This window comes from Oxyura jamaicensis, chromosome 14 (genome assembly GCF_011077185.1).
Source record: "Oxyura jamaicensis isolate SHBP4307 breed ruddy duck chromosome 14, BPBGC_Ojam_1.0, whole genome shotgun sequence".
NCBI classification, from domain to species: domain Eukaryota; kingdom Metazoa; phylum Chordata; class Aves; order Anseriformes; family Anatidae; genus Oxyura; species Oxyura jamaicensis.
Genome location: NC_048906.1, coordinates 9485175 through 9512649, shown reverse-complemented (window position 1 = coordinate 9512649; position 27475 = coordinate 9485175). Strand labels below are relative to the sequence as shown.

Below are 27475 nucleotides of genomic sequence, written 5' to 3'. Positions count from 1 at the left end.
CCCCGCTGCTGGTGCCGGCCTTTCCGGCGGCGCTGAGGCAGGGCGGCGGCAGCGCCATGCGGGGCTGGGTGGCGGCGCTGAGCTGCGCCTTGTGCTGCGCCCTGGCGCGGGGCTCAGAGGACATCGTGGTAGGCTGCGGAGGCTTCGTCAAGTCCGGCGTGGAGATCAACTACTCCCTCATCGAGGTGGGCGCCGCCGGCCCTCTTCCCCCCGGCCCCTTGGCACGCCGGCCTGCGGGGTTAGTGGCTGGGCGAGGCTTAGCCCCCGTGCCCCGAGTGCGCCCTGAGCTGGCAGGTGCTTTGTGGTGTTGCTGTGTCAAGTGGGGTTCCTTGAGTGGGCCTCGGTCTCTCCTGAGGCCAGGTCTTAGCTCTCTGCCGGTTTTCACTTGGTAGAGCGTAGCCTTCTTGCAGTAAGCCTCTCCCCTGCCACCTCCGTTCCCCTGGGGGACGTGCAGCCACTAACGTGTACAAACACTTGCTTAGAGAGCACCTGATTCCACCCCCGTTCACACTTCTCTCGTGTTTTTGTTTGTTTCTTATAGATTAAGTTGTATACAAAGCATGGTACTCTGAAATACCAAACAGATTGTGCTCCAAACAACGGGTATTTCATGATTCCCCTCTATGATAAGGTAAGAAACTGACATGTCACAGCTGCATCTCCCCTGCACTGGGGGCACGAGCTGCTTCCACGTTCACATCTGCAGACAGATGAAATGTCTGAACAGTACACGTAACGAATAAAATAATAAAACTTTCCACAGTTTCTTTTTGTAATGCAGCTATTCTATTTCTCAGTGGTAAGCGTTACCATGAGAAAAGGCAGGTAACTTTAGCTTAGTGTTTGTGCTATTTTATTTGTCACTGCAGCATTAGGAGCCATAGTTACTGACAACAACTCTGATGTTCTAGCAGTTGTACAAAGAATTAACAGAAAGTACAGGTTCTTATAATCTGTGTAGAGATAAAGCTTTCAGTTATCTACCAATGGAAATGAAAATAGATCATCTGTATAAGAATGTGTTTTGGTATAGCTGAGTTGAAAATATCTTGAATGAGTAACTGCAGATACTAGAGTTTTCTTAAATATGAAAAATGATATAAGCTCAGAATGTAGCAGAAGTTTCTATGTCTGTTCAGGCTGGAAAAATGTTGACATTCAAATTTTTACAAGCTGTTCTCAGGTGGTCAAAGTGTTCTGCTCTTTTAAAGAACCAGTTAGCTTACGGTTCAGAAATAAATCCTTTCCATATCTGAGGACTTAAGACACTTTTTTTTTTTTAATCTCGGTGGTTTTGTTCTTTTTCTTTGCGCCTTTTAATGGATGAATTTCAGCACATATGTGATGCCTGCTGATTTAAAGAGGATCTCTGTCTAATGGCTTTTTGGTGTAGAAATTTTAATAGGATTGGAAGTTTATCTCATGTTCAGGCAGAACGGTTGAGAAGGACAGCCTAGTGGAAACACTAGAGGCGGATTTAGAGCACATCTGTTGGGGCAGGTAGAGAGATTTGAACATTTTCTAACACTGAGCTGCTTGGCCATAAGCCAGGTTTGGTGTGGAAGCTGTATAAATGTGATGCTACTTAGTTCTCACTCTTAGCTGGCTGGACATGAGCCCAGCATCCCAGTCTGTCTGGGAAGATACTGCTGCAGCCTTGAACAGAGCACACTAGGTAGAATGAGAAGAGAATGGGACACTTGAGTCCTGTGTTACTCTCCACCATGCTGCTTGTATTCTGACTTTTTTTTTCTTTCCTTCAGCTAAATTGAATTTAAATCATTGAAGACTGTTAAGACTGTTACTGTTTTTTACTTCTAGGGGGATTTCATTCTTAAAATTGAGCCTCCCCTAGGGTGGAGTTTTGGTAAGTGCTCATATCTCTTCTTCTAATAGTGTATTTGCAGTGTGGGACTTCAATTATCACTAGCTTGCATTTGGCAGGGAAAATCCAGTGCTGTTCAAAAGACATAAGCCCTACTGCATGATTTTAGTAACTAAAATGTACGTATTGTATAGGAGAAAAGTAAAGCTGTAAGGTAGACACTGACAAAACAGCCCTTGAGTTGATACAAAGGAATGTGTATTTTTTATGAAAATGTCTGTGATAGGATGGGGAAGGACTTTCAAGATTAGGATTTGTGGGTGGTTAACTTGGCTAAGACAAGGCTTCTAGGGCATAACTAATGCACTTGAGCTAGTGCATTTCTGTGAGAGTTTTGTAAAGCTAAAGTAGAGTTGCGCCATTATTCCTCTGTCACTAACTACGATGCTGTTTCATTGTTCTTCCCCTCCAGAACCAACCAGTGTAGATATCCATGTAGATGGCATTAATGATATTTGCACAAAGGGAGGCGATATTAACTTTGTGTTTACGGGGTTTTCTGTGAATGGAAAGGTTAGACTTCTTTATATTATTTTTTCCATCTGATGTTAATTCTACCTTCATAAGAATATTTTACTTCACCTCTGCAAGTTATTTTTATCCACTTGTACAGTGCTTTCTCTTCATTTTGACAGGTCCTCAGCAAAGGTCAGGCATTAGGTCCTGCTGGAGTCCAGGTTGTACTGAGAAATGCTGGTAGTGATGTAAACATACAAGCAACTGTTACCCAACCTGGAGGAAAGTGAGTGTGGGAATAGGCATGTGCATACCTCATGTGTTCGTTTACATGAGATTCTTTCAATTCTGACATATTGGTTGGGATTATAGAAATTCCAAAATACATTTTGTAATGTGCAGAGACTATGAATTGCTTTTCTGTAAACAAATGCTAATGACTGTTCCTTAAGCAACACCACCCTTTGCTTGCTTTACAGGTTTGCTTTCTTTAAAGTGCTTCCTGGTGAATATGAAATCTTTGCCTCTCATCCCACCTGGATGTTGAAAGAGGTGAGAGCCTACAAAAGTTCTGTTCTGCATGCTTAGAGAGAGTGTACTGGCTAGACCTTACCTTGATCAGCTAGCATGTACAAAGGTTTGTGCGAGTGGATGAGGTTAATGTGGTTTTCCTTAAATTTAATTGAGGCAGGCAAGAAACTGCCTTGTGCAGGCCGAGTTTGGAGATAATGGAGCCAGCTGGAGAAGGACTCTCAAATGAGCTCTTGCTTTAGGACTTTTAATCCTATACATTTTGCAGGAACTTGGAGAACATAGCAGGTGCTTTAAACCTTTCCTCTCAGACTGCTTGCTTTCTGATGAGCTCTGAAATTCTGACCAATTCCTAAAACAGTAAAACAGAAAAAATGCTGTTTTACAGTAGTATCTTTGCTTTAGCATCTTTCTGTTCTGAAGAGCCATTGGACCCTGAGAACTGTTGCTCTAGCTTCTGTTGATGATGTTGATTATTCAGCCTCTGATTGTAATTTAGTGCTGTAGTTGAGATTTAATGTCTACTTCAGATGCAAATGTATGTGTTTTTGTATTTCAGGCAAACACAATGGTACGGGTAACAAGTTCTAATGCTTATGCTGCTAGCCCTCTGATTGTTGCTGGATACAATGTTTCTGGGTCAGTAAGGAGTGATGGAGAACCAATGAAAGGAGTCATGTTTCTCCTTTTCTCTTCTTCAGTCACCAAAGAGGTAATGATGTCTCAGAACTTTTCCCAACACTCAGGTTGTTCAGGGGCATAGAAAACTAAGACTTGAGCTGAAGCAGGCAACAAGTGCAAAATGGAAAATGGTTCACTGCATGTTTTTGCCCTGTACGTTCCTTGTGGGTCAGCAAGTTTAAGGGATACAGTTTTAAGACAATGTTTTGCCAGTTACACCTTTTTGCATGTTAAATGTTGGTTGGTAACAATGTCCCCTTGTAAGTATGACAGTACTCCTTTGTGAAAGATTAGCTTCTGTAAAAAGGCTCAAGATAGTGCCAGACAAACCCTAAGTTTCACTAGATAGTAGCTGTAGTTTGTCTTTAACATAAAGCCTTAATTTTTTTGTGCCCTTTTTATGTGAAATCAAAGTTCAGCAGCTTCTGTTGCCACCTTAAAATGTGTTATTTATGAAAAGAGCATGGAACTTCCATTTGTGTACTGTGATTTGACATGCAGACTAGAGCTCTGTTATGTAATGTTAACTTCATCCTCAGAACTGAAGACAGTTTATGTTAAGACATGCAATGCAGTTCCATGGTACTAGAGAATGTTTAATTTCTCAGTTTTCTGTCCTTGTTACCATAAAGTCTGTTATTGCTTATTTTTTTTACCTGTATAGGAATTGCTAACCATGATATCAAACTTTGCGTTTAATTGTTTTTTGTACTTCCCATCCTTCTTTCACGGTACAATATTTTGAATCATCTAACATCCCCCCCAAATTATTTTCTGTGTTCACCGACAAGAAAAAAAATGCATTTATTGACAGGATGTTGTGGGCTGCAGTATTTCTCCTGTGGATGGATTCCAGTCAAGAGACGAGTCTCTGGCCTATTTGTGCAGTGTTGTATCTAAAGAAGATGGATCTTTCAGCTTTCTTTCCCTACCAAGTGGGAAATACACTGTGGTAAGTAGCTAGAAATTTTGTTGCTTCTTTATCCATTGAGTTGTTAACTTTAGCTCTCTAAGCAAGATCACGCATAATTTTGCAGCTGTTAAAGACAAAACCAGTTGAAATATTTTGAGATGGGTGAAAAAAATGGAGAAGGAGACTCCAAAGTAAAGCATTTGATAGTGAAGTGAGTGCTGTGGTAGGACTCTGGTGTGATTTCTGAGGAAGTATTTGTTTACAGATCTTCTGAATACATTGCCCAGTCTCAGAACCACCTCTAGAGGCTGATGGGAGGCTGAAAGTTTCAGTGAGCTACAGCCACCTCACACCCCTTAAGTTCTCTGTTTTCTTTTTATATCATTCTCTTTGTTATGCCCAGGTAGCATTGGAACATTTATGTCTTTGCACTGTCTAGAATGATGGTCTTGCAGTCTCAGACTGTGTGATCTAGAAGTGGGATCCAAACTTCTCTCATTCCCTTCATCCTACAGTGATCATATATTCTCTTATGTAAACTCTCTGTATTGAATACCTTTCCTGTATTCTCATTAGAGGGTTACTTTTCTGTTTCTTTGTATAATCTTATATGGTTTCCATCAAACATTCTTGAAATCCTGCTTTTATTCTTGTCTTTATCACTCTGAGTTATTTTTCCAGCAAGTTTGCAGCCCATTTGGCCATTTGTGGAGGTCTGTTAGTGAAAAAGACCTGGAAAATGGTAAAGGAAAATACTTCTGATGTCATAGCTTCTTAGGAGTCGAAGTGATGTGTTCTCCTTTCAGATACCATTCTACAGGGGAGAGAGAATTACCTTTGATGTTGCACCATCTAGGTTGGATTTCTCTGTAGAACATGACAGTTTACTAATTGAGGTAAGGCATGTAGAGAAATCATATTGTTTGTACCAATTCCAATAGTACCAATATTCCAATATACTTCTATTGGTACCAATAGAAGTATCTTGCGGAAAGCAGTTCTGCTGTGGAAAATTGTCCTTGTAAGAAGCTTAAAGAGATTTGTTACATGTACCTTCTTGCCTAGCAGGTAGATGACAATACCTGTTCTGTATTTCTATACTTCAGTCCATCTTACTATGAAGAAACAAAATAGGGAGAAGCTGTCCCTTTCACTTTCATGTCTGTGTGGCAAACAGGCAGTAACCTTTCGGGTTGATTAAGTTTACTCGTTCTCATTGTCAAATCTTTCGAGAAGGGCCTGTAAATAAAATTCTGATTTGCAGAGTTTCTTGAGTAATGGCCTTATGATGTATGATTAGAGTCTTCTCAAGTGTGCTAATGCAGGTAACTTAAGAATCAGTTTCTGTACTTCTTAGCAGGACAATATGCCTTGAGCTTGATGCATACTTTCATTGTGATTATCCTGTTGAATTTTCTTCCTAAATCTGGAAGTAAATCTTTATGTGGATGGGGTGAAAACCAATACACATTGATTGCTGTAGATGTGTGAATACTTTTACTGGGAGAAGATTAATGATAACTTTGTTTTCCCATTTCAGCCTGTTTTCCATGTGATGGGTTTCTCTGTCACAGGCAGGGTAATGAATGGTCCTGAAGGGGAAGGAGTTGCTGATGCCACTGTGACTCTAAACAATCAGATCAAAGGTATGTAGTGGTCTTGGTCTGTGTTGCTACAGGTAAATCTTTCATAAGCTCAAGTACAGGAGCAGGGTATGCGATGGAATTAAACCTTCAGGATAATACACTATATATATTTTTTGTAATTTATTTGCACTGTTACACTGATTTTCATACAATTGAGTAATTCTTCATTTTCTGGCTTAGAGGAGAGCTGTTCATTTGTTTTGCAGTAGAAAATTTATTATAATTTCCTTCAAACATACGCCAAACTGGAAATGTTGCTTTATAATACAGAATTGAAGGTTGATCTAATAAGGAATATAATACTGTGTCTTTGTTGTGCAATGTAAATTAAAATAGCCTAAAGCAGTACATGCCCTCTGGCTCTTTAGACACATGAAGACAGACAATGGAAAAAGTGCTCTGCTTTTTAACTCTTCACTTTATTTATTCCAGTAAAAACAAAAGCTGATGGATCTTTCCGCCTTGAGAACATAACAACAGGTACATACACAATTCATGCCAGGAAAGAGCATCTCTTCTTTGATACTATTACAGTGAAGATCGCACCAAATACCCCTCAGCTAGCAAACATAATTGCAACAGGGTAAGTACCAGTGTTGTTAGCCAATTAGAAAAAAAATGTCTTAAAAGATCAGTTACAGTTTTTATCAGTGACTAAATATAGTGCGCTATAAGGCTGTGCAGTGTTGAGAGATACAGTGTGAGCTGAGAAAGACAAAAAGGGCATGGTTTCTGTGCCCAAGAGCTTCTCTTTAGGAGGAAATAATGGCAACCTTCAAGAAAAGTGATAACTAGGAATTTCCTGAGACAAATCACAACTGTCTTGTGCAGCATCTGTTAGCCAATTAGAAAAAAAATTGTGTTAAATGAACAGTTACAGTTTTTATCAGTGACTAAATATAGTGCAGTGTTTAAGGTGAGAAGTGAAACTTAACAGCTTGTAATTTGTCATCTTTTCTTGTATATTCACAGGTACAGTGTGGTGGGGTTTTGTTCCAGTGCATTATCTATCAGATTTGTGATCTTTGACACAAAACATATCAAACCAGTTAAAATCTTGAGGAAACTTTAAAACAAGTATTTTTTGACTTTTGTCAAACCAATATATCTACTCTGATGACTGGCATTTATTTTACAGATTCAGTGTGTGTGGCCGGATCTCTGTAACTCGTTTACCTGACACAGTCAAACAGATCAGTAAATATAAGGTAACCATGATGCCTCTAGACAAGGACAAAGGATCACTGGTTACAACAGAAACAGACCCTCATGGAGCATTTTGTTTTAAGGCAAAATCGGGCATATACAATGTTCAGGTAAGAGTTAGCTTCCGTTTCTTCATTGTAGGACTGCCAAGAGGTTTTAGAAAATGTAAAACATTTAATTTTTGAAAATTGGAGAAGTTGAATGTAGATTTTCATGACCCTCTTCTCCTGTTCGTACTATATAAACAACGATGGTTACTGTTTTTTTTTTTTATAAGCTGAAATTCTCATGCTCCTTTCCCTTCACACTTGTTAAAAGGTGTTAAGGCCATAGAGATTGAAGGGTTTTATCTCTCTCTCCTCTATTTGTAATGTCCCTTAGTTCACTTACTATCTTGATATATTTTCCTGTGAATGACACATGTAATGTGTACCTTTTTCAGGTTTCTCAGTGGTTCTGGAGTTAACAGGTCATAGCAGAACCTGTACTACAAACACTAAGAGTTGTGTTCAATCCCCCCTTGCAGGGGAAAAGTGCAGGCTGGGAGATAAGGAAGTGCAGGGTTATAAGGCCTCTGGCTGTCCTTACAGATAATGAAACAGCCTAATGTGGAAGCAGGAGTAGATAGATCTCCAAGTGGAAACTCACTCAGACTTTTGAAACCAAGATATTTGGAGAATTTTTAGCTCAAGCTTTTTGCAGTTGTTTGGAGGATTTTTAATGAAGAATTTTGTAAATTATATTTGAGAGGCTGGTTTTGCTTTGCCTGAGACTTAGAGTAAATATCCATTTTCTAATTTCTGATAAGTGAATTGAAGTCAGCAGAGTGGGTGAATTTGGACTGGTATTTAAAAGCTGGTGATGTGCTGATGTCCTGTACTCTACAGGTAATTATTCCAGAAGCTGAGACCAGAGCAGGATTGGCTTTGAAACCCAAGGTGTTCCCTGTTACTGTTACAGACAGACCAGTCATGGATGTGACCTTCTCTCAGTTCTTGGCATCAGTCTCTGGGAAGATCTCTTGTTTAGGTAAGCCAGTTTGGAAAGTGAAGTGGAAAAGAGAATGGAGAATTTCAGCACTGCATGTGTGAATGAATACAGTTTTGATCAAGCCACTTGCTGTGGTCAGCCCCATTAACAGAAAAGTAAATTAATTTCCAGCACATAGATGAAACAGGTCTTTTTTTCAAGAGACCTTACAGCCTAGTTAGACACCTTAGTGAAGTTTGGAGTGAAGTTACCTACCTATTTTTAATACTTGGTAGGAATAAGTTCTGACCTGTTTACTTTGAAAGACAGTTAAGTTCTGGGAGGAAATGATCCTGGCTGATGCTTGGGACATTTTACAACAATGTCAGAAATACTGAAAAACATGTTAAAAAAATTAAAATACAGTGCATGTAAAATCTTGTAGGATAGAGGCTCAGGCTGTTGCCAGAAGCTTGCAGTCTGTTCTCTTTCTCAGTGTTTTTACTTAATTTTAGTCAAAGGTTCCTCACTCCTGCTGTCCTTGAGTACCCACTAATTTTAGCAGGTGATGATTAGAGTTTGAGTTTTGTTATGTTTGCTCCTTCTTTTTTCTCTCTGAGTCATCTCAGGTGTTTTCTGGACCCATGTAGTCTCTGCAGAGTAAGGTGGACCCCAGGAATTTAGTGTTGGCCTCTGGTTGTTACTTGTCCTTAGATACAAGAATATGATTAACAAGCTTAAACTTACAGACAAGTGCAACAAAACATCAGTAAACAGATGCTTAGAAAATAAGATTAATCATTTTAATTGGAGATACTCTCTACTGGAAAAGAGCAATTGGTTTAATTTTAGTACACATGAAGCTTCCTTGGAATTTGGGTTTTGGGGGAGAGCTGACAAGACTTTCTTCTGTCTTTTCTGTGCAGATGCTTGTGGTGATTTGATGGTGACATTACAGTCTGTGAGCCGCCAAGGTGAAAAACGTAACCTTCAGCTCTCTGGAAATACGGACTCAGTGGCCTTCACATTTGAAAATGTGCCACCTGGCAAATACAAAAGTAGGAATATGGGGAATTGCTGGACATGTTACCTTATTAGCTAAATTAGTGACTTAGTCTGTATTAATTCTTTTATCATGGATACTGTTTATGCTCTATGTGATATGCCCGATGTGGAACTAGTTCTAAAACTTAAGAAAATCTGGAAAAATGCTGTACATCAGTGTATAGCTTTCTTCATCTTGTCTGCTTAACCATTTTTTCAGTTTTCAGGTAACTGATTCCATATGTTTTAGGATACATATGCATGGTGTCAAGTGAAAGGCGTTTGTTGTGAACTGACTTGTCCCAAACCTGAGAGCAGGAGCACATCACAGGTCTTCTGTTTCCACAGTAACTAGCCTCTCCAAAGAGCAATAAGTGTTTTTGCCAGCCTGCCTTGGCCTACTATGAAAATAAATTATTTTCCTGGGGAGGGTGTAGAAGGCCTACATACATATTGCTCTTTTTACATGAGTCAGAACATCATTTCACCATGTGAAACTGGAGTTTGGTTCTGCTGTCCTCTAGACATCTTTGACTACCACAATGGTAGAGCAGAATGCAGAATTTCCTTGGTTTACGAGACTTCATTATTCCTTATTAAAATAGCTTTTGCATTAATGAGGTGTGCTGGATTCCTGGTGATGCGGCAGTGCTGTGAGCCAGGTCTGTTGCTACAGTTCTTTTCTGTGCTTATATTTATTGTATACCTGGCTTTGAAGATTATTGTCGGGAAGTTAGTGCGGTACAGGCTTTTAACACCACAAAAGCTGTCTTTATTCACGCAGTTTTACATTACTAAAACCTTTTTGTGATGTGTATTCTAGTAAGCATTGTACATGAAGATTGGTGCTGGAAGAATAAATCTCTGGAGCTGGAAGTTATGGAGGAGGATGTTTCAGGAGTAGAATTCAGACAGACTGGATATATGCTGAGGTGTTCCCTTTCTCATGCGATTACACTGGTACGTAGGTAACAAACATTCTTGGTTTTCTTTTTAATGAACTTGTGTAGGTAGCTTGTGTTACTCTTGGAATCAAGGCTTTCTTTCTAGGGTGTCTTGCAGCACAGGAACGCTGATCCTTAAAACACTTTGAGGTTTATCCCTTAGATTTAGTCAAAGGGTTTTCTGTTGTTGTTAATTGTTATGAAAGAGAAGGATTAATGTACCTTTAGGCAAGTACTATTTTCATTTTGATGCTTGGTAGTTACTAATAATGACTTGTGTTGTGGCTTCACAGGAATTTTACCAGGACGGAAATGGACCGGAGAATGTTGGTGTTTATAACCTGTCTAAAGGAGTTAATAGATTCTGTCTTTCAAAGCCAGGTAACAGATGTAAAATGTTAGTTGAAAAAATAAAAAGAACCAGTCAACTAATACTACTGGGAATTAAAAATAATCTGTTGTGGCTTCTGAGGTTTCTGAAAGGCATTATTTTATTTATATCTGAATATAAATTCTCTGTTCTAATATTTGAATATTTTCTTACTATTTAGTCATTTACCTAAATTTAGTTTCAGGAGCAAAATATTCTTTTTGACTGGGTGAAGGGCGTTAATCATGGACTAATCAAGAGCATGTTAAAATAATCTTGTTCATATGGGTTCTGTAACTGGAATGTGACTGATAAATAGAAGTTTCATTTCAATACAGGATTCTTGAAGGTTAGCTGTGAATGGTACTATAGGCTTATCTATAAAAATAATAATAATATTAAAAGTAATGTTTTAAAATTAGATTTTTTTCACTTTTAACGTCTCAGAGCTAATTCCTTGTTATTGCCCATTAATGAAACAGTTAAAAAATGAATTTGGTTTTGATTCAGTTTTCATCTGTGCACAGTTCGTCCTTAGAGTCAGTGGCCTCATTTGCAATACCGTAACACAGTTTCAACTGTAGTTCTGTAATCAAATGAAATCAGCTTTGAGACCAACTATAATAGATTACTTCTGACCTTGTTTAATATGTTCTATTTGTAATTATGTTTTTATGTGCCGTTCTACTGTGATACTAACTGTGTTTTGTATCAGTGTATATTAGAAACTCTGTGCAGCTTCCAGTAGTGATCTGTGACTGAAGAGAGGTGAATTAATTTACAATCAAACTTAGTAATTGTTTCTATACCTCAGGTCTCATGTGCTCTTGAGAATTCAGCCAACACAGCAAGCTTGAATTTTTTTTTTTTTTTTTTTTCCCAGTGGATCATTCTTTGACTTAATGTTTACAGGTGTCTATGAAGTGACCCCACGTTCCTGCCACCAATTTGAACATGAGTATTACACTTATGACACGTAAGAGCAAAATCTGATTTTAATCTTACACCTATCAGTATCTTTTCACAAAGCTTCCTTCTGTTGCAGTTGCTTTCTTTGGTTAATTCAGGATCTGTTGCTGTAACTGGTTCTAACCAATAGAGGGAAGCTTTAGCAAAGTGTATGAGATGTGTCCTCTTGCCCTTTAAAAAGAAAAATGTGACTAAGGATAGGCTTTAAAGATGCTTTTGCTACTTCAAATGGATGTTTCTGTCTGCTGTGTGTCTGTGTTTAATGCTTTTTTGCTTTGTAACAAAGCAGAGATTTCAGTGGAAACTATTGATGAGTTGTGAGGGTTGAAATGCCAAAGATAGGATAATAAGTTTACTAGGAGGCACATACCACTTCTATGTTCCTGGTGCCGTAACTGTCTGTGGTGATTTGATTCTGCTTACCCCAGTTTTGCAGTCTGAATAAATATTCATTCTAATCACCAGTGAGCAGTGCTGAACTTCCTAAGTCAGCTATGTTTTATTATTTTTTCTAGTTAAGGTTTGGCAAAGTGCTTGACAGCTGTTTGCATCCTAAAAGAGAGTTTCTGCTACCTGGCTACTACTTACTCATTAACATAGCAGAAAACAAATTCAGCATTAAAAGCTGATTCTTTTCTGCTTAGTGAATTAAAAGTACTTCAAAAAGAGATGTACTAAACATTAGAGCGAGGACAATGAATTGATGAATTGGAACAGGAACCCCTTTTGGCAGCAAACTACCATTAGACTTGGGGCATCATGATGAACCATGTCCGATATTGCTAACTTGAGAGTGTCCCTCTGCTGTGTGTAAAGAGATCGTACATATGAAATCAATCAAATCAACATCAGCTCGAGAGGAAGCGCGAGACACAAAGCAAGGGAGTTATTTGGCCAATGTCATGTAGTAGTTTGGGTTTAACAGCTGGAAACGTGCCCTCTCCAATATGCCATCATGTTATCGCTACAACTTTTCTGTGTAATTTGTATGTTGTGGTTTATAGAGCACTCTAAACTTAGGAATGGGAGCACGAACTCAGCTAAATATGATTTGGTTATTTACTTTAGGAAGGAGACCTTGAGTTCATCTCTTTGTTAATTTGATTTACAGGTCCTCTCCTAGTATACTGACGCTCACTGCTGTTCGACACCATGTCCTTGGCTCGATTGTAACAGATAAACTGATGGATGTGACTATTACCATTAAGTAAGAACAAAGAAATCTTGGGGCTGTAAAAAGGGGAAGAAAGACGTTTCTCTCATAAAGTTTTATTCTGATTTTAATACCACAGTGACTGCTTTCTAAGGGAATGGCATCCTACTCTAGACTGCAGATTTTATGCTAAGCTGTGCTTTAAGTTCTTCGTAGATGGATAAATCTGAGCCCTCATTTTGAACACTTTTACTTGATTTCAATATAACTCTTTTCTACTTGTGTGTCATGATGAAAAGGAGTGATTACGTATTTTAATGATCTGAAATTTCAGAATTCAGAGGATACATTTTTAGCTTGCTCTGAGCTCTTTAGCACTGGGATTGTTTTTTTTTTTGTTACCTCAGAAGGAGAATCTGCTGCTTTAGAGCATTGTTACTGGTGTGAAGAGGGCTATAAGAGGAAAACCGTGCAGAGTGATTACACATTAATGTGCCAGTTTATGTGTAGCTGAACAGACAGCTCACTGGGGAGCACTGATTTGTGAACAGCTTTAATAGTATGAGGTGCCAGCTCTGCCTGAAAGTGGCTGATAATGATGAGTGCTTTAATGGTTTCCTGATGTCCACTTGTTCTAGACTAGGGGCTCTCAAACTTTGAGTGTATGAGGCATCTTTGTGGAGAAACAAATTTCCTGCAGAGCTCTTCCTTGAGTCCCTGAGTTTAATGAATCTACAACTGCATCTACTGGGCGACAACAGCAGCTGGAAAAGAAACAGTGAGACAGCAGAGAGCCATTAGGATTTTAAAACCAATTTAGCAAAGAAACAAATACTATACCAGCATTCCAGGCTGAGGTGCTTTTTTTTTTTGGGGGGGGGGGGACTATTGACAAGTGCTCTGGAGGCAGCTTAGTTGCCACAGACGGTTTCTGTTCAAGCCTGTGTGAAGCTTTTCAGCCGAAATCCAATTTGTTGACTGTCAACATAAAGGAAACAGCTCTGGATTCAAAAGCAAGATGCTTGTTTTTTGAAGTCTGCTTCTGTACAAGATTCAGGACAGAGATGTTAACGTTCAGTTATCCAAAAATCAAAGCTAATTCTTAGCAGTTTTTGAATGTGAATTGTTATGTTTGAAAAATGAGACTGGAGTAGTTTATAAGCAATATCATGAGACTGTGTCTGTGCAGATTTTTAATAGGTTTTAAGGGAAAAAAAAAATAATAAGCTTCTGGATTGTCTCTGGACTGCAGAGAAAGAGTTTAAAGCCTTGATGAAACATAGTATGAAAGAGCAATAGTATGTTTATCTTTAAAAAAAGCACACACCCAAAAAAACAACTCTGTCTATATAGAGATTGATGAGGACTGAAGCAGGAGACTGAACTATCCTGATAATCGAAAGTGGTTGTAGGAAGAATAATGGTGATCATTTCAGTTCACTCCTTTGTAGAGGATTTTGCAGTGTTCTGTCATTTTTTCAGTCTGTTGTAGACAGGACAGGAGATAAGATACAAAGGATGGTGGGAGACTAGAAGAAATTGGTAGGAAAGAGAGGATGTACGATCAAGGAAGGTGAAACAAGATCCATTGTTCTTAGCTGATTTAGGGAAGGTGGCTAAACTTACCTAGCAGTCTGTTCAGTAGACGGTGACCGGACAGCTGGATGGTTCAAAGGTGTAGGGCCAATAGGTCACAACTTGACACTTTTCCTGGGAATTGTGAGCTATTAGAAGCATTTCTTTGTGACAGAGATTATTTTCTTCTTGTGTACTCTACACCTGAGTGGTGGGTTCTGAGGGAAAGTTTCTAGTGCTGAAAAAAAGAGAGAGACAAGTCTTCTTGTTTGTTTTGTGTAACATCCTTTCTGTATTAAACTTGTTCTCTGTTTTGAAATTTAGCCCTTTCTCTTTTAGATTATAGCTTTGTTAAAGGTACTCTTGCAAACTGTTACTTTGGCTTAAGAATTTACCACCCACGTGGGCTTATCACTGCTCCTGGGGGAGGTTATTGCCCCTGCAGCAGAGCTGCCATATGCTACTTGGTGCAAAATCAAGACTCTACATAAAAAAAACAAACAAAACAAAAACAAACCCTCAGCTAAGATGCAAAGTTGTTGAGACAACTGTGGTCCTTTTTTTTTTTTTTTTTTTTTAAATAATAGGTCCTTCCCTGGAAGGCCTGGTGGGTTACCAGAAGCCCCTGTGAACAAGCCTTTCTATGGGCATAAAAGTTTTACCTATGCTTGGCCTAAACAGAGGAATTAAAAAGGAATAGCTTTAAAATAAAAATTCTGGGATTTGTCTGCTGTGGTATAAAGGTTGTAACTGATAGATTCAACAAGCTGTCTTCCCTTTGTATGAAAGGAGCTTATTTTGTTTTCTCTTCCATGTTTTCAGATCTTCTATTGACAGTGAACCTGCCTTAGTTTTAGGGCCCTTGAAATCTGTACAGGAGTTACGCAGGGAGCAGCAGCTGGCAGAAATTGAGGCCCGCCGACAAGAGAGAGAAAAGAAGGGTCAAGAAGAGGAAGGAACAAAGCCACCAGTGCAAGAAATGGTGGAGGAACTCCAAGGACCATTCTTATATGAATTTTCTTACTGGGCAAGGTACTACCAAGCTCCAATGGACATGGTGTTTTCTTTGCTCTCTTGTCTGGCCTTTCCACAAAAAAGAATACTGATTTATTCCACATAGGAAAGAACTGCTCTGTAGATGCTTGTGTCTGGTCTGGTTGACTGCTAGCTAAATGGAAGCTAATACCACATAATATGAATATTGCATAGATTATTGTTGATATTTTTCCCTTGGGGTATTCAGATGGGTTCTGAGGTCAATACGCAGTGCTCTGTGCTATATGAGAGATGCTGATTCCATTTTCTCCTAATACTGTCTTATGTGTGCTTCATAGGTCTGGAGAGAAAATTACTGTGACGCCGTCTTCAAAAGAGCTGCTTTTCTACCCACCTTACGTGGAAACAGTTGTTAGTGGAGGTAAATGTAAATCTAGTTTGAAAGAAATAATTTTTTAAGGCAGAAATGCATCCCTACAGATCAACATATGAATAGCTTCAAAGGAAATACTAGGAAAACAGTTTCAATTGCACCAGTTTCTTTGTTGGGACAGTTTCGCTCTATGGTATTTGGAATCATGGGCTTTTGGTAGAGGGTGCAAATACAGTTTTCATCAGTAAAATGTGCTTTCAAGTCCTGACAGACCACCTGGCACAAGAGGAAGGACTAAATTTCTGGATATAACTGCAGATTCTCAGAACTACTCATATTCAACTTACCTAGAAAAATGGTTGTGCAAAAGCAATATTTATATTTAAAATATGATAGATAATTCAAATTTCTGTCAAGTGTTCTTCTGTATTAAGTTAAAATAATAAAAACAGTCACAAAAAAGTAAACTTTAAAATTGTGAGAACTATCAGCAGTTAGCTATGCTACCTGTTGAGTCATTGTCCATCTCGCTCTAAGGTTCCTAAATGAACATCCCTGGTTTGAAATGGCTAGAAAATTAGGTACCTCTCTTTGTGTGCCTTTCTGTTGTGCACATTCTAAATAAATCAAGTAAACAAAACTAAATTTACTTATGTCATTAAACATGGCATACACTGACCTCAACTTGTTACTGTTGGAATACTTTCCATGTGGCTGCAGTATATGGAACGTTATGAATCTGTGAAATACGTAGGAAATCCAAAATGATTGTGCTGGCCACATGCTTACAGCTCTGGTACTCAGTTACTGAAATTGAGCGTTCAGATGTTTTAACGTGTGTCAAGAGCCTGTACAATTATGTGGATTGATCTTGTATTCCAAGGCAAACGAATGTTTACTCATCTCTTTGGAAGTAGTTAAACTCTTGCTGTAAGATGCAATGATGAGTCTATTCCTGACTTTCCTGTTTGTTTTAAATCCCCTTTGCAATGACCAAGAGAGTTGTCCTGGAAAGCTGATAGAGATTCACGGAAAAGCAGGCTTATTTATGGAAGGGCGAATTCATCCTGAATTGGAAGGCGTTGAGATTGTCATTGGTGAAAAGGGAGCAACGTCCCCTCTCATCACAGTTTTCACTGACGACAAAGGTGCTTACAGGTAACGAGCAGATTTGTTTTGATCTTCTGGATTCTTTGGCTTAAGTGCCGTCGTGACCTGACAACGCGTGTAGTATCCAAATGCTTCTTTTAAAATGAGCTCTTATTTCCTTATATTTGAAGTGTTGGGCCACTCCACAGTGACTTGGAATATACAGTTACTGCTCAGAAAGAAGGTTTTGTTTTGACTGCAGTAGAAGGAACAGTTGGAGACTTCAAAGCTTTTGCCCTTGCTGGGGTGACATTTGAGGTAATGTTCTAAACGCTTTGGGTTCTGAATGAATAGTGTGTGCTGTTAGAGATAGACAGGCAAAAAAATTAGCCTTTGTGTCCCAGGCAAACACAAATGGGTGTGGGATGCAGGGATCAGGTAATTTCATCATAGCGGAAACAAACCTCAACAAAACAATATAGTTGTGACTTGCCATACAGATGATATTTCGAATGGTTTATAGAGTGAGAATAAGAGTCTGCAATCCAAAAGACTGGATTTATTTGCTTTGGCAGAGTTTGACCACCTTCTCTTAATTACTTTTTAATTACTTCTTAATTACTTTTACTCCTTAGGTGTAGACAGTCTGGTCAAACTAGTGCCTGGCTTTAGTCTCGTGAATACTTTGTTCTGGCCTCCACCACGTCCAGTGAGGTGATGGAGAATGGCTGTTCTGGTGGCACATGACGTGTGTGTCTCTGACTGTCCAGATGTTCAGAGCACGATTCCATAGCCCTGCAGTGTGACGCTGCAGATGCTGCTGGTTTTCTTCTGCTCAAAACTGAGTGCTCAGAACCAGCATGTCTAGGCATTTTCCACAGGGCTTCTAAATTGAGCCCCTCTTCATGAGGCGATCCTATCTTTCCCATGTAACTGCTGCATTTTCAAAAACAGATCAAATCAGAGGATGATCAGGCTCTTGCTGGAGTTCTCTTGTCTCTTAGTGGAGGGATGTTCCGGTCCAACCTCCTTACTCAGGATAATGGCATGTTGACTTTCTCCAATCTGGTAAGTTGAAATTGGTTCATCTCAACGTGGTCGTGTATGTGATGCTGTGTAACTTTGCTCTCCAAAATAGGGATGTTACCACTGCTTTTTAGTGACAGGGGGATGTATGGTCTCGTATGAAATCATAACTCACAGTGAGAGGTGTAGGTCCCTCAGAGTGGACAGCACTTAAAATCTTAAAGTGGAAGATGTGAAATCTAACCTGGAAAATCTCCCCCACAGGTAATATATGATGTTGATTGATCACAGTTACAAACTTGCAGTCTATAAACATGAAACAAGCCAGTTGGTTGGTGATCATTTTAGTCTTTAGAGGAAAGAAATGTAATTAGATTATTGATCGGTACATCTGTGTAGACATGCCTGAATTGTTTCCTTGCAAACATCCTTCTCTCCTGGTCACTTTCCTGTCCTTGCGGTCTTGTGATAAAGTATTAGCGTCATGGTTTCTTTTCCTTTTTCAAGCTTTATTTTCTTGTAGAGCTCCATTGGTTCATTGTCCAACGTGTTCCTTTTGCAGTGCTCATATATTCCAACCAGTTTAGCCTGTGGCTGGGACAGAGAACTTTAGCGAGCTCTTGCAGAAACATAATTGTTTGGAGCTGGTGAATTTTTGTGTCAGTATCAGTAAACTTGCTTTATTTATCTATGCAGAGCCCAGGGCAGTATTATTTTAAACCTATGATGAAAGAGTTTCGCTTTGAACCATCCTCACAAATGATTGAAGTGCAGGAAGGACAGAATCTTAAAATTCGGATAACTGGTTACAGAACAGCGTACAGGTCAGTAGAGCTGAAAATCTGAGCAAAATGCTACATGTGTAAGGATGCATTATGCAAAATATTTTTTCTCCTGATAAATCTCTGTTTTGAAGGTTTGGAGCATACTTTTGAAGGCACAATATAACTTCATTATGTTGTTTAAAAGTACTTAAGTACTTTTTTTTTTTTTAAAACATCTTCTCATGCATGTGGATATATATATCTAAGCCCAGATGACAGGGCTGCAAGGAAAGACACTGCTATGAAAATATTGTGTCAGTGGCACTGGAAATGTCTTGTGCTTTGTCTAGTGGGAGAGGTGAGGTGTATTTTCAGGACTGTATGCTACTTCAGGCATCTGACTTCGAGATCCTCCTTTTCCCTGCCCTCAGGGGTAAGTGATGCTGTTCTTGGAGGGTAGGGAACTTGGATTCCTAAAACTGTACTCCAAACTGCAGCTGATTTAACTGCTTTAAAATTTCCCCTCTGCGTGCTATGCTAAATATATAAAGTCCTTTTCCCATGAGTTATAACAATAGCATGTCTTAAAAATGAGCAGTAAAACAGCATTTGCACATCTGTAGCAATTGTTTCTCTTCCTCCCTCTAGCTGTTATGGCACAGTTTCTTCATTAAATGGAGAGCCTGAGCAGGGAGTCTCAGTAGAAGCTGTGGGGCAGGACAAGTGTAGCATCTATGGAGAAGATACAATAACTGATGAAGAGGGCAAATTCAGGCTACGTGGCCTTCTGGTAAGGATTAGAATGCTCCTCAATCGTTCACTTTTACGTTAGTGTGATAATAGAACAATATTTGTTTTATGAATTAGCTACAGATTTCTGTTTTCCCATCACACTTGCTAGCTTAAATTCCCTTGAGTATGTCTTTGTTAAGAGGCACTGTCACGTAGTGATCATTCATTCTAGTAAAAGGGGAAATTTTTCCTTTAGCGTAAGTCCATCTAACTTTCTGCCAGCATATGCTGACAGCCTTCACACAAACACTGAACAGTTCCCACGATGTGACGCAAGAATGTGTCTCACAGGTGTTCAAGTAAAAGTACAGGTGCTATAACAGGGAATTCTCTTTTGTTCTCTTCTCCTAAGTTTCTCTCGTGAAAGTAGTGTGACAGTATGTTCTAGCGGTCTGTTGGGCGTGTGTATGTTGGTTGTGCAGCAGGGATGTGAAGTAAGATGTTCTGCAGGAAACCCTGAATTTCTGGGGCTGCTGTGTGGAGCAAGCAATTATGCTGAGGTAGAAAGAAGTATTTCGTCTGGTTTTAATCCTGATTAATGTGTTTTCTGTCTAGCTAAAACTCTTCACAGCAGGTGACTTCTTTTAATAATGTAATAAACTAGAGAAAGCTCTGATAATCCTTTTGTATTTACTGGAAGTAAACACCCTTAATGGTTTTAGTGGGTTAAATTATCTATTTAGGATAAGGAAAACTAATGGAATGTTAGAAAATTCAATTAATATCTTCTAAAATTAAAGTACATGTTATTCAGCATTGAGACTTATCGTCTGAATGTTGCTTTTAGCCTGGTTGTGTGTATCATGTCCAACTCAAAGCTGAAGGCAATGATCATATTGAAAGAGCTTTACCACAGCACCGGGCAATTGAGGTAATTTCTTTTTTTTTCTTTTTTTGTGTGGTATCACTTAAATGTGAAATGCATCTGTCTAGGCATTATGTCTATTTTATCAGCAGCAATGTATTCAAATGCATTCTGTTTTGACTAGTGGCTTTCAGCAAGTTAGCTCTGTAAATGCAGGTCTCCTATTGTGTGTCAGCACCATAGCTTAGAATTGAAATAAAATAAGGCCCAAACAGTAAACAAGTGAAAAGGATTCTTTTATAGTCATAAAAACTATACATCAAGAAATGAGGGAATAAATAAGCAGCATTATCTTCCAGTGTTCTTTATGATGTGGAACAGAGTACTAGTGATTTGAGGTTGTCATAATTTGTCATGTTATCCTATCCTCATATTCAGTTATTGATTGATAAATATACCTTGTTGTGCTTTTGTTGGTCCAAATCCTTCAGTCTTGATGTAGATGAAATTGTCATTCAGACTAGTAAGTCTTTATAAAATATAATAATAACTTCAAATTTAAAACTGATGAAATCTTGTTAAATACTCCTCCATCCTTACAGATTCAAATTAGCTGCTTCTCCCTTATCTCTTGACATTCAGCAAAGGTTAATTAGCCTTCATTATTGTCTAGAACTTTTCAGTGAGAGATAGTCATTATTTGAGCTCAGATGCATGCCTGACCAGGATACCCTCCTTTGCAGCAAAACAGGCTGAATTCTTTCAAGTCCTTAGTGTCTTGCTAAGAGTGTTTGCTGCTTGGGAAAGGGAAGGGAACGGCAACCCAAATTCCAGCAAATCACAAGAAGCTTATGTACTGCAAGTGAGAGCTGTGTGCAGTAGATTGTATCCTAACTTGCTGCCATTTTCTTCAGGATGGAAAAGCATTTGAAAGACACCAGCAGGAAAAATGTACTGCCCCAGTGGTGCCAGCCTGTTTATATGATATCTGGCCTGACTGCAACTCATCTCTTACTGTAGTTATTATTAGACTAAATGTTTTTTGTACTCTGATCAGAGCTGAGATTTACAAACACAAGTGTTATATATTTGAAACAATTTTGAGGATAATGAAGTTAGATATTTTTGCAGCGGGTTATATTATATGAGTATATTTATCATTTATCAACTGCATACACATCCTAGCGTAGTAATATGCATCTCAGCACAGAAATAAAATGCTGCAACCAGTGTTCAGACTTCAAGCTGCTGTGTGGATGCAGCTCAGCCTCTTTCACATTAATGCATGCTTTTGATGCTTCTTCCATTTTTAGTTCAAATAAATTAATGACATTAGCGCTGTGCTGTACAAGTCTGTAATTGTGAGCTATACTCTCTGGAGGAAAATTGCAATTGGAAAGATCTTGTGTTTCCATGTGGCTGTTAGAGAAAAAAATCCATATATATTTTTGTTTTAATTGAGCAGTATTTGTGTTCTGTTAGTTCTTTCTCTGTCTGTAAAAACATGACTCTGTTGTCTGTTGCAGGTTGGGAACAGCGACATTGGTGATGTTAATATTATAGCATTTCGGCAGATTAATCAATTTGATTTAAGTGGAAATGTAATTACATCTTCTGAATATCTGTCCACATTATGTGTAAGTTCAAAACTTTGATCTTTGTCAAGTGTATTTGCTGTTGGTTTCCCAGTGTTCTTTTGCAGTGTCACTGGAAATCATTCAGTAGCCAGAAGCACACATTTAATTCAAGTTACAACTAATTGTTTAATCAAGATGAATCTGAATTCCATATAGAATTAAGATTCCAGTGTTCCTCACTACTTTGTTTTAGTGTCTCCGTTATTTTGTTGGAATATATGTAAGAAGTATTTTGTCAGGTTGGCCTGCCCATTTCTGGGTAGGTTCCCCTGCTTTGAGATGGCCTGTCCATAGGGAGAGAAAGACACCAGAGGTAAAATGAGTGTTTTGCATCAGAGAACTTGCATTAATTCCTGAAATACCTGGAATTCTCAACATGCATGTCTGCTAGCAAGAAGATGCCATGTGAATGCAGCTATACCATAGAATACATTAATATAAAAGTACAGTTATAGAAGACAGTACAAAGCATAGTAAAGCTGAAATTTTTAAAATTCAAAAAACTGTACTGTAATCTGAAAAAAATTGCTACATACTTGTGATCCTTTGGCTTATGGTGCAACTGCTGGAAGTATCTGCAGGATCTTACTGTGATAGGAGTTACAGTAAAATTTTTCAAGTTTAAAAGCTTCTTCTTTTGAAATGTTAATCTACAAATACAAACACAATGCCTGGATTTCTTTTAGATTAGTCCGTTATGCATCTTACCTGACAAGATCTCATTGCTAAGCTGTTGGTTATTTTGGGAGCTGTCCAAAGCATCCAACACTCAGAGCAGGTGTAAAAGGAAAACAACTCACTTCAGTGCAGAGCACCTGAGTGTGCTTTCCATTTTTCTCGGGAAATTTAGGCCCTTTCAGTTCTGCCTAAGCATATAGAAATTGATGTCAGGATGTAAATATATGGAAGTTATTCAAACCTCTGCCTGCTTCATATTAGGTTGGGTCTTGCACCGGATGTAATGCATGCATGCTGTATGATGTCTGCATATCATAAGCTTGCTTTCAGTGCAGAGTTTTTTGTCTTTGAAAGATGTGCTCAGATTTGATGCAGGCAGAAGTGAGAGGTTTTGTGACCTCAGTCTGGCCCCTTCTGGTTGTGTAACCCTTGATGAAACAACTGGAAATGTTCTGGTGAGCTGTGATTGGAGCTGCAGCTATGGTAGCACTGGGCAGAATTGATGAGAATTTCAGCTGGGCTGTGTGCAAGGAAAGTTGAGTCTTTACAAATATCTGATCCAGGGGGTTACAAATAACTGTGTGGATGCCAGAAGGCTGCTACGGAGTAGTACACAAAACCCCAAACTTTGCTTATTGTGTCCTCTGGAGGACAGATGTTTTATAGCTAAAAGATGGGTGTGTTATCAACACTTGGCCACAAATCCAAAACATAGCACCATACAAGGCTGCTATAAAGAGAATTAACTCCATCCCAGCTAGACCCCATACACAATCTCATAAAAGGAGTTACTGCTACCCCCCACCAGCCTTACTGAGTATGATGCAATCCTCTTTTAATTATGCTAATTTCTAAGCAAACTATTTGCTCAGTATTTCAGGCCTATTCCGTAGCTTGAGGGTGTCTTGTTTGTTAAATAAGTTCAGGGGAATTGAAACCAAGCAAAATGAGCCTAATAGAGTAATAAAAACAACCCCCAACTGCAAATTCCTATGAAACTGTTTGGATTATTTAAAATAATTACTTTATTCTGTTTAATGCAAAGCATGGACTATTTCTAATACATCTAGATATGTGAAAATAGATACCGGTTGTCCCATTTTAGAGTCTTGTTTGTGATAGATCTTACATCATAGGTTAGAACAAATCCAGGTGTTCTTACTTGACACCTTTCTGTTTATAAAACCCATGATAAATTTTGAAGTGCTTTTATCCTGCAAGATAAGGGCTATCTAAAATAGCCATTCTGGTGCAGACTTAGCAATATCTGTTTTGTGATTTCTTCTTTCCCTCACAGGTGAAGCTCTACAAAAGTGAAAATCTTGACAACCCAATTCATACAGTCAACTTAGGCCAATCACTCTTCTTCCATTTCCCACCACTGCTCCGAGATGGAGAGGTAAGAGTATTGCTGAACGATTAGCTTGGCTTGTTTTATTTATTTATTTTTCCCTGAGCATGTTGAAGTGTCATTTTTGGTGTGCCTGCAGTACTGTATTCATGCTGGAGTAACCAGTGTCTCAGAAGATTTGAATCCTATTACACTGACTTTTGCCTTTGAATCTAATTTTGCCTCAGACTGCTGCAGGTGCTGTAGACTGAATTAATTTTATACCCACAGAATTATGTGGTGCTCCTGGATTCTACATTAACTAAATCACAGTATGACTACACCCTGCCTCAAGTTTCGTTCACTGCTATTGGATATCATAAGCACATTACGTTGGTCTTTAGTCCCACTGTAAGTACAAAATAGATAAACATTCATTTTGAGTGCTCACCTCGAGAGCAATTGTCTGGGTAGTTTAGCTTGCATGTATCTTGTGGTCTTGGTCTAACTTGCTGTTAATGTAAATATAAACGGGTTTATGAGAGGCATTAAAGGGACAGTAAATTTGGTTTTGGCCACATTTAAAGCATCGCGCAGTGATGTATTGTGGGAAGCACGTAGGGAGTTCACAAAGGAGTTGTAGACATGATGCCAACTGAAAGGATGTAGTAACTGGGGGCTGAAGGAGAAAGACAGGATTGTTGTAGGAATTCTTTTAAAGACTTCTCTGTAAAGTTTCATCAGGCCCAAAAGAGTTTTCAGTTCTTGGAGGTGAAGCAGAGGGGTTCTCAAACTAATATCAGGGGAAATCTCCCATAAAAGAGATAAATGTCTTTGTGCATTTCAGAGTTGAGCAGTGTGTTCAGTTTAGGGAAGTATTCATTCTGTAATAATTACCTATTTCTTTTCTGCATCACTACATGTTCAGTGAAACATGGGGGCATGAACATGCAATGGCAGTTACAAATCAAGGAGGCACATGTGCCTGGAAGATTTTGTGCTGGTGTGGCTGCTGTACTGTTATCATTGAGATAGGTGAGATTTGGGTGGCATGTGACAGGTGGATCAAAGAACCACAGGTTAACTGTGGAGACTTACTGTTGGTGAATTAGTTTTAAAAAACAACAGACCCCAGGAAGGTAGCAGATGAATGGGTCTGATCAAGATAACAGATGAATGATCTGCTTTGAATTTAAAAGTAAAGTAAAATCTTAGAGGTGCTTGGAAGGAAGTCAGATGGGAAGGTCTGAATGTGCCACAGATTATTGTTAATAAATAAATAAATAAAAAATCCATGGTCTCCACTGTTTTCAGAGAAAGCTCCCTGAGCAAGATATTGCCCAAGGATCTTACATTGCATTGCCACTGACGCTGCTTCTGTTGTTGGCTGGCTACAATCATGATAAGGTAGGTCACGTTTTTCTGTCCTTATTCAAATACTGTTTTCTAGGATTATCCATTACGTGTACTGTGTTAAGGGAAGGTTGGTTATGATGGATATTCAGAGATGCAGTCAGTGGTCACCTTTTGTGACGCATTTCAAGAAAAGACACAGTGTAGCCAAGTTTTTGAACAATTACCTTCCTTTAGAAAATTTTAGTGTGAAGTTTGAGTTTCTCTGCTATTTTAGAATTTCTCATTTGATATTTCTTAAAAAACAAAACAAACAACCAACAAAATGCCACATAGACAAGCTATGTATGCAATAGGTTCTATTTGTTAGGGGATGCATGTGTCTGAAAAACATTACCATTCAAACCTTACATGTCACTGAAATCATAAGCTGATTCCCTTTTATTTCTTTTTTTTTGGCCCAGCTTATTCCCTTATTGCTGCAACTGACGGCACGGCTGCAAGGAGTACGTGCGCTTGGACAGGCGGGTTCTGACACAGGTGGCCAAGAGGATGCAAAGAGACAAACGAAAAAACAGAAGACAAGACGGACGTGAGGTGAAAGGGATGATTGCATGAAGTGATGCTCCGTCAAACTGGATCCTGGGGAAGCGAAGCCACAGAAATGCATTTTTGATAAATTGGTGAACTTTATATTTTTGTTGTTGCTACCTGAGCACCATTTGTCACACTAGCTCCATTTTGGTTGTAAATTTTGTATGGAGTCTATAGGTTTCTTTATTATAAAGTAATGAATGCCTCTGTTGTTACTGTGAGTACATCTCCCATACTTGAAGACAATTAGTGAATTCTTTTTCTCTTCAGTGGAATGAGTCATGCTGTTTCCATTAATGATTTGTAAAAGCAGTAGTTTTACACTGTTTACAAAAAAAACCTGCTTGAATTCTCTTTCAATCTCTATATTTTGGGAACATTTTCCCTTACCTTTCAAAATATCCACTTTATTCTAGAGAAGCAGCACACAGGGATTTTACTAAATCAGTGGTACTTGAAGTAACAAACTTCTAGGGAACATGCATGAACTGGTGAGTTACATCCTTGGCACTTCCAGTTCATCAGCTTGATTGAAGAGTCCGTTACTTGCATAGCTGTGATTTCAGTTCTTACCCAATGAATATGTTTTCTGTGATTAAAATCATGTATTTGCCCAATAAAGACAAATTGTTAATGTCAGGTAAGTTCTGCTGATCCTACTGCAAAAACAGTGTTTAAATTTCAAGTTCATGTACAGTGTGATCTCTTTAGACCTCCAGCATTCCTGAAGTAGCTCGAGCTGGTTGTACTATTCTTTCCAGAATTATACTGGGCTGTCTGTGAAACCCATTTAGCTGTGTATCTGTCAAATCTCCTTCTCAGGCCTTGAGCCTTTTTGCCAACTGCTGATGGATTTTTTTTAAACTACTTAAAGAAATTTAGCTTTTGAAAATCTCCAACATGTGCAGTTCCGATAATGTAGACTATAATAAATAATAGCCTATTTCTTAACAGGTTATCTTTTGATTCTTGTTTGAAACAGACAGTTAGACATACACAGTTTAAATGTTAATGTGGCTTTTTATTGACAAATAATATAAAGGTTAACAGAGCTTTTGAAAGATGCATATAAATGCCTACAACTATTGCAAAGACATTGGTACTGCCAGTAAGTGGCAGTGTTTCTCTTCTATTGTACTTGGCATAAAGTCCCTTTACATTTAAATATATAAGCTTACAAAACCTACTTTAGACAATGGGATGCAAAATGTTTTTTTGGTATTTTTGTTGGTATTTTGCACTAGTTTGGGCCTAAATAATTAAAACTTCAGTTGGTAATTGTTCTTCTTGAACTGATGTCTGTACAACACAATCTGAGGGAAATTTTACCAAGATCATAATAAAAATAAAGGATGTCAAAAAACGTGTATGTATACAGCTTGAGATGAAGCTCTAATAAACCATCACGCTCTCAACTTAATGACCTAGAAATTTATAATCTGCTGTGATGAAATATTTGGGGAAAAACAGTGCTGGAGGACTTGTAATGAATTGTAGCCTTTTAATACACTTTTATTTTAGGCTGGTGAATGTTGATAAAGGAATTGCTACTTGGCAAAATGTATGAGGAAGAAATGAACCTTTCATACGACTTGAGGGACGACGGGATATTCTGACCTCTGAACTGTGGGACTTGCTGATGATTGACATTAAACACTGGGAATGCTGTTAATAAAAAGGCATTAATGCTTGCTAA

General features: G+C 38.6%; 1 protein-coding gene across 1 annotated transcript; it reads left to right on the top strand.

Annotated features, from left to right (window-relative positions):
- The first annotated feature begins 8 nt into the window (after positions 1 to 8).
- Positions 9 to 27475, top strand: LOC118174085 (nodal modulator 1). Its single transcript, XM_035339151.1, has 31 exons — positions 9 to 185; positions 542 to 631; positions 1822 to 1867; positions 2298 to 2398; positions 2521 to 2627; positions 2821 to 2893; positions 3432 to 3584; positions 4368 to 4505; positions 5273 to 5362; positions 6007 to 6112; positions 6545 to 6695; positions 7251 to 7428; positions 8206 to 8347; positions 9214 to 9345; positions 10155 to 10291; positions 10569 to 10656; positions 11558 to 11621; positions 12726 to 12821; positions 15165 to 15374; positions 15677 to 15759; positions 16710 to 16869; positions 16992 to 17118; positions 17755 to 17868; positions 18523 to 18650; positions 19239 to 19380; positions 20170 to 20253; positions 21714 to 21824; positions 23800 to 23901; positions 24124 to 24243; positions 25147 to 25239; positions 25650 to 27475. Exons 1-31 carry the CDS (start codon positions 57 to 59, stop codon positions 25779 to 25781), a joined length of 3627 nt encoding a protein of 1208 aa, XP_035195042.1. The 5' UTR covers positions 9 to 56; the 3' UTR covers positions 25782 to 27475.